General features: G+C 48.8%; 1 protein-coding gene across 1 annotated transcript in view; it reads left to right on the top strand.

Moving 5' to 3' along the window:
- ITGA5 (integrin subunit alpha 5) overlaps nt 1–12,599 on the top strand; it is a 105,461-nt gene that overhangs the window by 81,013 nt on the left and 11,849 nt on the right. Inside the window, exons 17-22 of the mRNA XM_056849492.1 lie at nt 631–785; nt 3,475–3,612; nt 6,008–6,075; nt 9,640–9,790; nt 11,547–11,639; nt 11,992–12,071. Coding sequence (XP_056705470.1) covers nt 631–785; nt 3,475–3,612; nt 6,008–6,075; nt 9,640–9,790; nt 11,547–11,639; nt 11,992–12,071 — 685 coding nt within the window. The remainder of the gene's footprint in view (nt 1–630; nt 786–3,474; nt 3,613–6,007; nt 6,076–9,639; nt 9,791–11,546; nt 11,640–11,991; nt 12,072–12,599) is intronic.

The raw sequence follows: 12,599 nt of genomic DNA, 5'->3' as shown, positions 1-12,599 counted from the left end.
GCTTTGTTCTTGAGTCTCCACGGAAGAATCAATGTGCACTGGAGACCTTGGATAACATCCTACGTAGTGGCCGCTTCAAACTGCTTTTGACAGGAAGATGCCATATGAGGAGAGAAAATGCCCCTGTGGTTCTGGATATATAGAAACCCTTGCACATGTTCTTTTTCATTGTCAATATTATACAGCCATCAGAGAAAGGTTCATCTCACCACTAATTCATAAATCTTCCAACCAGTCTGGATAGTTCCATATGTCATCCCTGCTACAAGATGTCAACTCAGATATATTCAGTTGCTAGATTTTGTGCCGCTGCAATTGACATACAATGGAGGAGGGACTGTGCTAACCAGCAGTCTTGAAAATGAAGGCAAACAGTTATATGTGCTCTCCTTCTTATCAAGTGGTTCATTCATTATACTAACTAATGAACCAGCATGTTTTATTCAGATATTTTTTTAGACGACTGTAAATTGGTAACTTACCTGTTTTACTTGTGCTGGTCATTGACTGTAATAAAATTTCTATTCTAAACTGCTTTTGGTACTGCTTTTGGGAATGTAACCCATGTTCAGGGTTGCTAACGGTGATTCTCACTTTGGCACCCTCTTCATCTCTGTCTCATCCGGGCAGGGTTCACTGTGGAACTCCGCCTTGACCACCACAAGCAGAAGGGGGCGGTGAAGCGGGCCCTCTTCCTGGGTTCCCGCCAGCCCCATCTGATTCAGACTGTCCAAATTCGCAACGACGCCAGCGCAGAGTGCCGCGAGATGAAAATCTACCTCCGGGTGAGTTGCAGTTCATGCCGGTATTTTTTCACACAACGCATAGTTAAATTGTGGAACTCCCTGCCCCAGGACGTGGTGATGGCTGACAACTTGGAAGGCTTGAAGCGGGGAGTGGACATGTTCATGGAGGAGAGGGGTATTCCTGGCTACTAGTCAAAATGGATACCGGTCATGATGTATATCTATCTCTCCAGGATCAGAGGAGCATGCCTATTATATTAGGTGCTTTGGAACACAAATAGCACAATGCTGCTGAAGTTGTCTTGTTTGTGGGCTTCCTAGAGGCGTCTGGTTGGCCACTGTGTGAACAGACTGCTGGACCTGATGGTCCTTGGTCTGATCCATCATGGCTTTTCTTATGTTCTCTCCAGCATCAGAGCCAGCCTAATATATTAGGTGCTGTGGGACACACGCAGGATAATGCTGCTGCAGTCATCTTGCTTGTGGGCTTCCTAGAGGCACCTGGTTGGCCACTGTGTGAACAGACTGCTGGATTTGATGGACCTTGGTCTGATCCAGCATGGCTTTTCTTATGTTCCCCCCTCTGCCTTTGGGTGTGCACAAGTCTGCACGGGCTTCCTCCTCCACTGTGTTATGGCCCAGGGACAATTGGTACCATTTGCACGTCCCAGTTCCTCAATGCAATAAATGTTTCTACATTTGTATGCACAGGAAGCCACCATAAACGTCATCAGATCATTGGTCCCTCTAGCCCAGGACAGCTCTGCTTCCCAGAGCTCTTGAGCAGAAAAGGGGGTCTTTCCCAGCCCTGCTACTTGAGCTGCTTTTAGCCCCCAGGAATGAATATTTTGCTTGCAAAACATCTGTGCCGCCTCTGAGCGGTCCTGTTCAAACCGGCATGAGCTCCGCCCCAATTTCTTGGGCTTGCTTGAACCTTGCGGCTTGAGTTTGGGATCCGAGCCAAACGATTCAGCCCACAGAATTCCTTTTTCTGAACAGCTATCTGGATTCGTGAGCAACTTTGCGCTTGCTCCCAACATGGAGCTGCAGTGCCGGATTGGAGCCCCTGCCTAAGAGCAGATCCACTAGGAAGCCCCTGAAGGACTTAAATTCCAGCTCAGTTTAGAAATAGGCAAAAATATGCACTGTATGGAAAGTCATTTTATTGGGGGTTTGATGGCAGCCAGTAGAGTAATAGCAAAAAGTTGGAAAACCGCAGAACATTTAACACTACGTTCTTGATATTCCGAACTGTGGCAAATAGCTATGGCAAGAAAATGGACATCAGCGTAGAGTAGTCAAAGGTAATATATCAGATTTCTATGAAATAGAAATTCTATGAAATTTCTATGAAAGATTTCTAAAATATCAGATTTCTATTAAACGTGGCATGATTTTATTTCATATACGAATCCGAAAGGTACTCAGCATCTATCTAAGCCAGTGGTTCCCAAACTTTTCGGGCCACCGCCCCCTTGGTTCCACAAACTCAACCCCAGTGCCCCCTACCCTATCCAACAACACAGTTGAAGGGGCCCACCTCTAGCACCCCTTGCTTCTTAGTGCCCCCCTAGGTAATCCCACTGCCCCCCAGGGGGTGGTACTGCCCACTTTGGGAACCACTGATCTAAACCCTTCCTCAGATTATGGGAAATTAATTAAATCCAAAATATATAAAGAATTGGGGGGGAAACTACCAATGCCATCAATGAATTTTTCTCTTATTTTTAATTGTAAGATGAGTTGGAAAACCTGTAAAATACTAAGCCTTCTGTCAATAATCTGATTCAACTTCATGTATTTTTTTTCTTTTGCGGGGCGGATACTATATTGGTTCTTGTAGGTTATCCGGGCTGTGTAACCGTGGTCTTGGTATTTTCTTTCCTGAAAATAAGAAAATACCAAGACCACGGTTACACAGCCCGGATAACCTACAAGAACCAATGAACTCTGACCGTGAAAGCCTTCGACAATATTTTGGATACTATATTGTTTCTACCGTATATTTGTTTTTTTAAGGTTTGTTGTTATTGTTGTTTGGGTGGCAGTTTTCTGTTTGGAAAATGAATAAAAATTATTAAATTGAAAGAAATAATTGGCAGTTTGAGAGCAAAAGTTACTAGGCAGGAACATGTGATGGTTCCACTCATGGGCACAGACATATGGTTGGCATGGTATATATCAGTGACGGCGAACCTTTTCGAGACCGGGTGCCCAAACTGCAACCCAAAACCCACTTATTTATCGCAAAGTGCCAACATGGCAATTTAACCTGAATACTGAGGTTTTCGTTTAGAAAAAACAACAACACATACATTATTAACATCTTTTGCCTTAAAAGAAAAACACAGTGAGCTTTCAATGATACAAACAACTTTTTATTGAAAGGTAAAAGTGTGCATTTGGCATGCTTTTGAACAATTAATGTTTGTTCAAAGCCCCTAAGCTGGGCGGCGGGGAGTCCAGGGAAGGCAGACGCGACGGCTGCTCAACTTACCCGCGCGTGCCCACAGAGAGGGCTCGGCGTGCCAAGTCCGGCACGCGTGCCATAGGTTCGCCAACACGGGTATATATTTTAGCAATGCTGCAATGGGTAGTTAGATAACGCAGCTCCATTCCAGAGTCCCCGTTGTTTTGCTGAGATGCCTTAGCAGCCCCAGGCGCTGTGATTCGGAGCTTCCTGCATGCTCTTAATGCGCATGGCTCTGTCTTTTCTCCCTCCTGGCAGAACGAGTCCGAGTTCCGTGACAAGCTCTCCCCCATCTACCTGTCGCTCAACTTCTCGCTGGATCCTGAGGCCCCGCGAGATGCCCACAGGCTGCAGCCCATCCTCAACTACCTCACGCACAACCACATCGAACAGAAGGTACTGATGCGAAAAGAGAGGGAGGGGTGTCTGGTGGGGCTGGGCCTGCCCGCCACCGGTAACTCTTAGCATTCGGTGAAAAGCAAGAGAGTTGATCGGGGATCTGGATAATACTTCTCCGCTCCCTTTCAGTCTTCTTCTGGGCAACTTGTAGGGTTGCCACCCTCCAGGTACTAGCTGGAGATCTCCTACTATTAAACCTTATCTCCAGCCAATAGAGATCAGTCCCCCTGGTTACCCAACCCGGAGCTGGCAGCCCTAGCAACGTGGTGGTGGAATGTGCCGGCAAGTCGCAGTCGGCTTATGGCAACCCCATGGGGGTAATCCCCTATCGGCAAGAGATAAGCAGAGCTGGTTTGCAATTACCTGCTTCGGCATAGCAGCCCTGGACTTCTTTGGTGGTCTCCCATCCAAGTACAAACCAGGGCCGACCCTGCCTAGCTTCTGAGATCTGGCGAGGTCAGGCTAGCCTTGCCCATCCAGGTAACTTACCTGGAAAGAAAATACCATGTAGGGGCAATAGAAGATCAAAGCTTATGCCTCACTGCCTCCTTTCTTAATGGTGTATGCTTCTATCCAGCCAAGAGGGATCTGCTAGCCAACTCAGTCCTGCATATATCCCTGTGAGCCAGACTCTATCTGGTATATTTTTATCCCTCCTTCCTTTCATGACTTTAGAGACAGTGGTTAGAGCAGAGGTATCAAACATATGGCCGGCAGGCCAGATCTGGCCCCTTGAGAGCTCTTGTCTGGGCAGTGAGTAAGCCGAGGCCGCTACCCACCCCCCCAGTCCTGATCTGGGCTGACGAGCCTGCTGGGAGCTCGCCAGCCAAGGCAGCCCACCCCCCACCCCCCGCTCCCAATCTGGGCTGGTTTACCCTCAAAATACTTCTTCTGGGGGCATGGGGGATTCCAGGACTTGCATGGGGGGTGTCAGTGCGATGGGGCCAATCAGTGGAAACCACTCCCCTTCTGTCCATCAAAATTTTCCTTTGCATCCAACCCACTGGCTGTCCCAAGGTCACCCATTGAGCTTCATGGCAGAGCAAGGATTTGAACCCAGGTCTCCTAGTCCAACAATGTAACCACTGCACTACATTGGTTCCCACTTCATTCCACTGGCTCGTATATGGTGTATTAGTTGAGTGCCACAACCAAGTCTCTGAGGGCTCGTTGATGCGAAGCGATAATATGAGGTTTTCCTGGATGTGTGTGGCTTGGCTTACTTGTTCGAGCTCTCTGCTTGCACTGCACTTGCATTTTGAACGTTAGGGGGTGGTTTGGTGGGCAGGTGTGGGAATGGCAATTAAACTAGCCAATTTCATGGCCCCTTTCTTCCGTTAATATACCCAATACTCTTGGAAGAGGCCAGCAAAAAAAGAACGCGAGCCTCTCCAGCAGGGGCAGACTGGCCATTTAACTTACCGGGGAATTTCCCAGTGGTCTGCTGGTGGCCAGGAGCAAGCAGAGCCAAGCCCCAGCAACGCTTCCCTGAGCCTCAGGGGCCACACGGCCAAGAGCCCTCATCAGCCATGGCAGTCTGTGTCCGCTCACCAACTCTCTCCTCCTGCTTCCATGGAATCATAGAATGATAGAGTTGGAAGGGACCACCAGGGTCATCTAGTCCAACCCCCTGCACAATGCAGGAAATTCACAACTACCTCCCCCCCACTTCCCCAGTGACCCCCACTACATGCCCAGAAGATGACCACAAAATCACACAAGGTTGGAAGAGACCACAAGGGCCATTCAGTCCAATCCCCCTCACCATGCAGGATCCCACAATCAAAGCACTCCCGACAGGTGGCCGTCCAGCCTCTGCTTAAAGACCTCCAAAGACGAGGACTCCACCACCCTCCGAGGCAGCGCATTCCACAACCCTCACGGTCAGAAAGTTCTTCCTAATGTTAAGGTGGAATCGCTTTTCTATTAGTTTAAATCCATTACTCCGTGTCCTAGTCTCTGGAGCAACAGAGAACAAGCTAGTTCCCTTATCAACATGACATCCTTTCAAATATTTAAATATGGCTATCATGTCTCCCCTTAACCTTCTCTTCTCCAAACTAAACAAACCCAGCTCCTTAAGTCTCTCCTCATATGGCATGGATTCCAGACCTCTGATCCTTCCAGTCGCCCTCCTCTGGACACGCTCCAACTTGTCAACGTCCTTGTTAACACCCTTCCAGTTTGAGGGAAGATGCAGCAGGAGAGCTGATGCCCGTTGCTGGCTCTCCTGATCTGAGAGTCCCTGCGGTGTGGGCTTGTAGCCCGGCTGGGGCCGCTCAGCATGACTTTGCCGCCAGGCCATTTTCACGGCCGATTGCGTTCCTGCTCTCGAGTCTAGGTGAACTGACGGAGAAACCCATCTCACATCTGGCCTTCTTTTCTCTGCCAGGCTCAGATCCAGCTCGATTGCGGAGAAGACAACGTCTGCGTCCCCGACTTGACGCTTGATATCTCTGGGTAAGAAGGCCTTGGCTCTTGTTGCTCTATACCGGCGGTTCCCAAACTGTGCTCTGCGAAACATCTCCTAGTGCTCTGTGAAGAGACCGGAAAGAAAAATACTACTGTCATTGGTTTAGCATTTAGGTGCTAGGTGAAAATTAGTGCTCCGTGACTAATTTCTCTCCTGAAAAGTGCTCCATGACTCAGAAAGTTTGGGAACCGCTGCTCTAGACCCATAAGGTCCAAGCCGGGTGCCCGTTCGCACATCCGTACACAGACATCTTTGGTAGTAGAATCTGGGACACAGTGACCTCCCTTGGAGCCTAGAAGGATCTCATTCCCCTCCCCAAATAAAAACCTGTCTTGAAATGAACACACATGAACACATGAAGCTGCCTTATACTGAATCAGACCATCAAGGTCCTTCAAAGTCAGTATTGTCTGCTCAGACCGGCAGTGGCTCTCCAGGGTCTCAGGCAGGGGTCTTTCACATCACCTATTTGCCTAGTCCCTTTAACTGGAGATGCCGGGGATTGAACCTGGGACCTTAGGTATGCCAAGCAGATGCTCTGCCACTCAGCCATGGCCCTTCCCCAAAGTTTCCTGAAGTCACATGAACACATGAAGCTGCCTTATACTGAACCAGACCCTTGGTCCATCAAAGTCAGTATTGTCTACTCAGACCGGTAGTGGCTCTCCAGGGTCTCAGGCAGAGGTCTTTCGCATCACCTACCAGCCTAGTCTCTTTAACTGGAGATGCCGGGGATTGAACCTGGGACCTCCTGCATGCCAAGCAGATGCTCTACCACTGAGCCACAGTCTGTCCAATGGAATGGAAATGCAAGAGCTGACCAAAAGGGAGCCCTTGCCTTCCCCATTCAGTGATGGAACCTCCCTTGGCCTCTCTCCCTCAGATACAGGTTGTAAGCAGGGACTACATCACACACCTGGGCTGCTGTCATAAGTAGTGGGTGTGGCCCGTGACGATTGTGTTGTCACAGAACCACTGATGACAGTTGGGAGAAACCTGTTCGTTCCGTTCAGTTGCTTTCTTAGGTGAGCCAGGGTTGACTTCCTTATCCGGTGCTCTCTCAAAGAGAAGGAGGAAGATGATAAATACCTAACAGATGTTGGCTACTCAGGAACACATGAAGCTGCCTTATGCTGTATCAGACCCTCGGTCCATCAAAGTCAGTATTGTCTATTCAGACCAGCAGCGGCTCTCCAAGGTATCAGGCAGAGGTCTTTTGCATCACCTACTTGCTTAGTCCCTTTAACTGGAGATGCCGGGGGATTGAACCTGGGACCTTCTGCATGCCAAGCAGATGCTCTACCACTGAGCCACTGGGTGCACAGGGGACTATATTTATGTGTCTCCTTTTTGTGACTTCACCATCTTGAGTGTATTGTTAAGTACCTAAGTTCCCCAAACCTCTTGGAGATGGATGGATGCTAATTTGTTTCTATCCCGTAATAAATTCTGGCTTGTCTCCCCTCTCCTGTGTAAAGAATAATCTGAGAGGAGGAACTCGAGGAGTTCGGGGTTTGCCGCACCCATGGTCATTCAGTGGAGGACCCTTCTTGTAGGAATCAGGGGAGGGAGAAAAGCCAAGGTGTTGCCCTTCCCATAAGTTAAAACAGGGGTCCCCAACCTTTTTGAGCCTGTGGGCACATTTGAAAATCTGACACAGTGCCTTGGATGCAGCCACAGAACAAATAAAAGGAAGTATTTTTTCACACAACGCATAGTTAAATTGTGGAACTCCCTGTCTCGGGATGTGGTGATGGCTGCCAACTTGGAAGGCTTTAAGAGGGGAGTGGACATATTCATGGAGGAGAGGGCTATTCATGGCTACTCATCAGAATGGATACTAGTCATGATGCATAACTATTCTCTCCAGGATCAGATGAGCACGCCTATTATATTAGGTGCTGTGGAACACAGGCAGGACTATGCTGCTGCAGTTGTCTTGTTTGTGGGCTTCCTAGAGGCACCTGGTTGGCCACTGCGTGAACAGACCGCTGGACTCGATGGGCCTTGGTCTGATCCAGCAGGGCCTTTCTTATGTAGCCACAAAATGGTTTCTATAGGAGGCAGAGCCATTCACGAAGTGGCTGCCGCAGCCTTCCCTTGTGTTGTGGTGGCCGCTGCTGCCTAAGCAATATTTTTAAGAATCTGCAAAAATCAGATCTCCCAGCAGCCATTCAGAATCCCTGCTGGGTCAAAGGCCCACCTGGCCCTGTCCACTTTCTAAAAACACTTGGCGGGTACAAGAAAAGGTGTCACCGGGCATCACGATGGGGACCCCTGAGGTACAACCTTGGTAATGGCATAATCTCTGGAACCATGAAGAGAGGTAAAGGGAGTTTAAAGGGTGCCAGGGCAAACCCATGGCAGCCCCTCTTGAGAGGCAGACCCTCAGAGCACATTTTTACAGCTGGTGTTTAAATTTTAAAAAGCAATCCCGATACTACCCAGCCCAGGCTAGAGACGGGCTCAGCAGGCTGTCCTAAGCAAAGCCCTCCTGTCTGGCCCGGATTCCTGCCAAAGGTTCTTCAGAGACCCTAATAAGCGCTCAACGCCTCCTCCCTTTCCCACTGCCTCATTTCAGGGGAGGAGATTTAATGAGTACAGGGAAACCAAAGGAGTTGAGCTAAACACGATCTAATAAAACAGCCAATAAATCTTATTTTATTATCTATTGTGCACAATTGTATTGAAAAACATGGGGCCTAAAATACAGGCTTCCTAAACAGCACAAAGACAGTTACAAATATTACCAACTCATAACAGTTGTTGTTAATACATAGTTCCTGATGGGTATCCGTGTTAGTCTGTCACTAGCAGTAGAAAAGAGTAGGTGATCCAGAAGCACCTTAAAGACTAGCAAAATTTCTGGCAGGGTGTGAGATTTCGTGATCCACAGCTCATTTCTTCAGAAAACGCACACCCTGCCAGAAATATTGTTAGTCTTTAAGGTGCTACTGGACTCCTAGTCTTTTCTAATGTTAGTATATGTGTTTTTTTAATACAATTTATAGACAATGTTTAATAAAAATAGATTTATTGGTTGTTAGATAGTGTTTAGGAGCCCCATGGCGCAGAGTGGTGAGCTGCAGTACTGCAGTCCAAGCTCTGCTCACGACCTGAGTTCGATCCCAACGGAAGTTGGTTTCGGGTAGCCGGCTCAAGGTCGACTCAGCCTCCCATCCTTCCGAGGTCATTAAAATGAGTACCCAGCTTGCTGGGGGTAAAGGGAAGAGGACTGGGGAAGGCACTGGCAAACCACCCCGCAAACAAAGTCTGACTAGTAAATGTCAGGATGTGACGTCACCCCATGGGTCAGGAATGACCCGGTGCTTGCACAGGGGACCGTTACCTTTTTTTACCTTTAGATAGTGTTCAGCTCAATCCCTTTGGTTTCCCCTTGGCTTTGAGGTTCAGTTTCTTTGTTCCCCCTTTCCTTCGGTTGATTTGATGAGTACGCCGTCGTGGTCAAATGGCATGCTTGAATGATAGCTTTGGAGCTGACCGTCATGACTGGCGTTCTCACTCTCTTTTCTGTGCCCCACTGTTTGCAGGGATCATAACACTGTGTACCTGGGAGACAAGAATGCGCTGAACCTTTCGTTCCATGCACAGAACCGTGGGGAAGGTGGTGCCTACGAAGCTGAACTCCATGTGACTATGCCGCCCGAGGCTGAGTACACAGGAGTCATGCGGACCCAGGGGGTAGGTACCCCATAAGAGACGTTCCTCCACTCCCAGACTAATCTATCCCTCCAGCTAGAAAGGCAGGGTGCAGCTGTACTGTTTAGATGTCCCTTCCCAAACCAGAAGCCATATCACTGTGATCTAATCAGAAGCAAAGCAGCTCTATTTCCATGATCCTGAATGTTGGGAAATCTGATGTTTGAAGGCGGATTCCTGACTATAACGTCAAAGAAAACAACACAGGAATCGCTTTCTGTTCTGAGAGCCAGCGTGGTGTAGTGGTTAAGAGTGGTGGTTTGGAGCGGTGGACTCTGATCTGGAGAACCGGGTTTGATTTCCCCACTCCTTCACATGAGCGGTTGACGCTAATCTGGTGAACCGGGTTGGTTTCCCCACTCCTTCACATGAAGCCAGCTGGGTGACCTTGGGCTAGTCACAGTCTCTCAGCCTCACCTCCCTCACAGGGTGTCTGTTGTGGGGAGGGGAAGGGAAGGTGATTGTAAGCTGGTTTGCTTCTTAAGTGGTAGAAAATGTCGGCATATAAAAAAAACCCCAACTCTTCTTCAACTCTTCTTCTTCTATCCAGTTCTTACACAAGCAAAGGACAAGGAAGGTCATAGCAGGACACACAAAGCTATCCCATACCAAATTAAACCTTCTTCCTTTCCTCTCCTCTCTCCTCTCCTCTCTTTTCTTTTCTTTCTTTTCTTTTCTCCCTTTGAAGCTCCTTGATTAATAAATCTTGAGCAGAATAATTCTAAATCGATTGTTTAAGGGATGGAAGGACTGAAATAAGTTTTGCCACTGCCAGTGTAACCTTAGGATTGCTGTCACTTAATCAATAGGGTATTAACTCGGACACAGAGGTACTAGCCCAATCTGTTAGAAGAGGAGTAATATAATTTGATCTTAGATCCTCATAGACACGACGCTCCAGGAGCACATGTGCTTGAGAATCAGTAGAACCAGAAGAACCCGGGCAGGTCCTTTCCGAATAGGGAAGGTTCGTGTATCTACCTTGCATAACCATAGAAGGGTTAGCAGGTGCCAGGTTCAGTCACCACCAGCATCCCCAGTTAGTAGGATCAGGTGATGTAAAAGTCTTTGGCCTGAGAGTCCAGAATGTGACTGCCACTCAGAGTAGACAAGAGTGACCTTGCTAGTTCAATGGTTTAATTTGGTATTGGATAGCTTTGTGTATCCTGCTGTGCCCTGCATTTTCCTTGCCCTTTGCTTGTGTAAGAACTGTATAGAAGAAGAGGTGGGTTTTTTTGTATGCCGACTTTCTCTACCACTTTCTTTTACGGGGCCTTGTCTGGAGTGAGGGGGGGGGACTCTGATGGCCAGGGAATGAGCCAAGAAGAAGAAGGGTTTGTTTTTATACCTTGCTTTTTCTCTACCTTTTAAGGAGTCTCAAACCGGCTTACAATCACCTTCCCTTCCCCTCCCCACAACAGACACCCTGTGAGGGAGGTGGGGCTGAGAGAGCTCTAGCGGAGCTGTGACTAGCCCAAGGTCACCCAGCTGGCTTCGTGTGCAGGAGTGGGGAAACAAACCCGTGTTCACCAGATTAGCCTCCGCCGCTCGTATGGAGGAGTGGGGCATCAAACCCGGTTCTCCAGATCAGAGTCCACCGCTCCAAACCACCGCTCTTAACCACTACACCACGCTGGCTAGGAAAGATAACTCCTCCCCGCCCCAGTAACTTTGCAGAGCGACCAGCAGCTGTCTCTGCCCCTTCTAACAGCGAGATTCTCTGCTTCTTTCCTGCCAGAACCTGAACAGCCTGAGCTGCAAGTATGACACCGTGAATGAGACCAACGTCGTCATCTGTGACCTTGGCAATCCAATGAAGGCAGGAGCCAGTGTGAGTATCCCAGACTCCGTGCTAAGATGGGCATTCTTGTGGAACAGGCATTGGGGGGCGGGGGGGCTTGCAGAACTGCCTCCCTTGCCCTAGTGTGGGGAGAATCCTTGTGGTTGTGAAAGGAGAATCTTCTTCAAGGACCAGAGGCAAAAAGGACTTTCCCACTTTGGTATATTTGCTGTTTTTGCCCACGACAACCAGGAAGGAGTGGACCTCGAGCCTTTCCTGGTCTGAAGTGCTTAAGTCATCATCCTTGCCTTGCTTCCTCCTTCACGACACGCAGCCGCGGGCAGGTGGGAAAGAAGCCGCGGGTCCCAGATCCTCACTCTCCTCTTTCTTGTCTCTCTCCTAGCTCTGGGGTGGGCTGCGCTTCACCGTGCCTCGTCTTGTCGATACGAAGACGGACATTCAGTTTGACTTCCAGATCCAGAGGTAAGGGAGGCGGGAGAGAATCCCCCTGGTACCCCTCTGGGCTGGCCCCTCTCATCTGTCCCACAGTGACTCCCTGCTAGAAAGGCGTATGGTCAGCTCCTGGACAATTCCAGTCAGGCAGGCATCATAAAACCATTAGGAATCACATAAATTACTTTCACATCTTTTCACAGAAATGCCTGAAAGACTGCCCTCTTTCAATTCTTTTTTCTTTCTTTTAATTTTAAAAATTTATTGAGGAACCCCTGATAAGCTTCCAAGGAACCCCAAGACTTCCCGGGTCCCAGTATGAAAAATACTCCCTTAAGGTACATGAAGCTGCCTTACACTGAACCAGACCCTTGGTCCATCAAAGTCAGTATTGTCTACTCAGACCAACAGCGGCTCTCCAGGGTCTCAGGCAGAGGTCTTTCATCACCTCCTTGCCTCATCCCTTTAACTGGGGATGCCGTGGATTGAACCTGGGACCTTCTGCATGCCAAGCAGATGCTCTACCTCTGAGCCACAGCCCCTCTCCAGGGCCTCAGG

This window comes from Euleptes europaea, chromosome 1 (genome assembly GCF_029931775.1).
Source record: "Euleptes europaea isolate rEulEur1 chromosome 1, rEulEur1.hap1, whole genome shotgun sequence".
Taxonomy (NCBI): Eukaryota; Metazoa; Chordata; class Lepidosauria; order Squamata; family Sphaerodactylidae; genus Euleptes; species Euleptes europaea.
The sequence above is the reverse complement of the archived record's forward strand: the minus strand, read 5'-3'. Positions and strand labels throughout refer to the sequence as shown.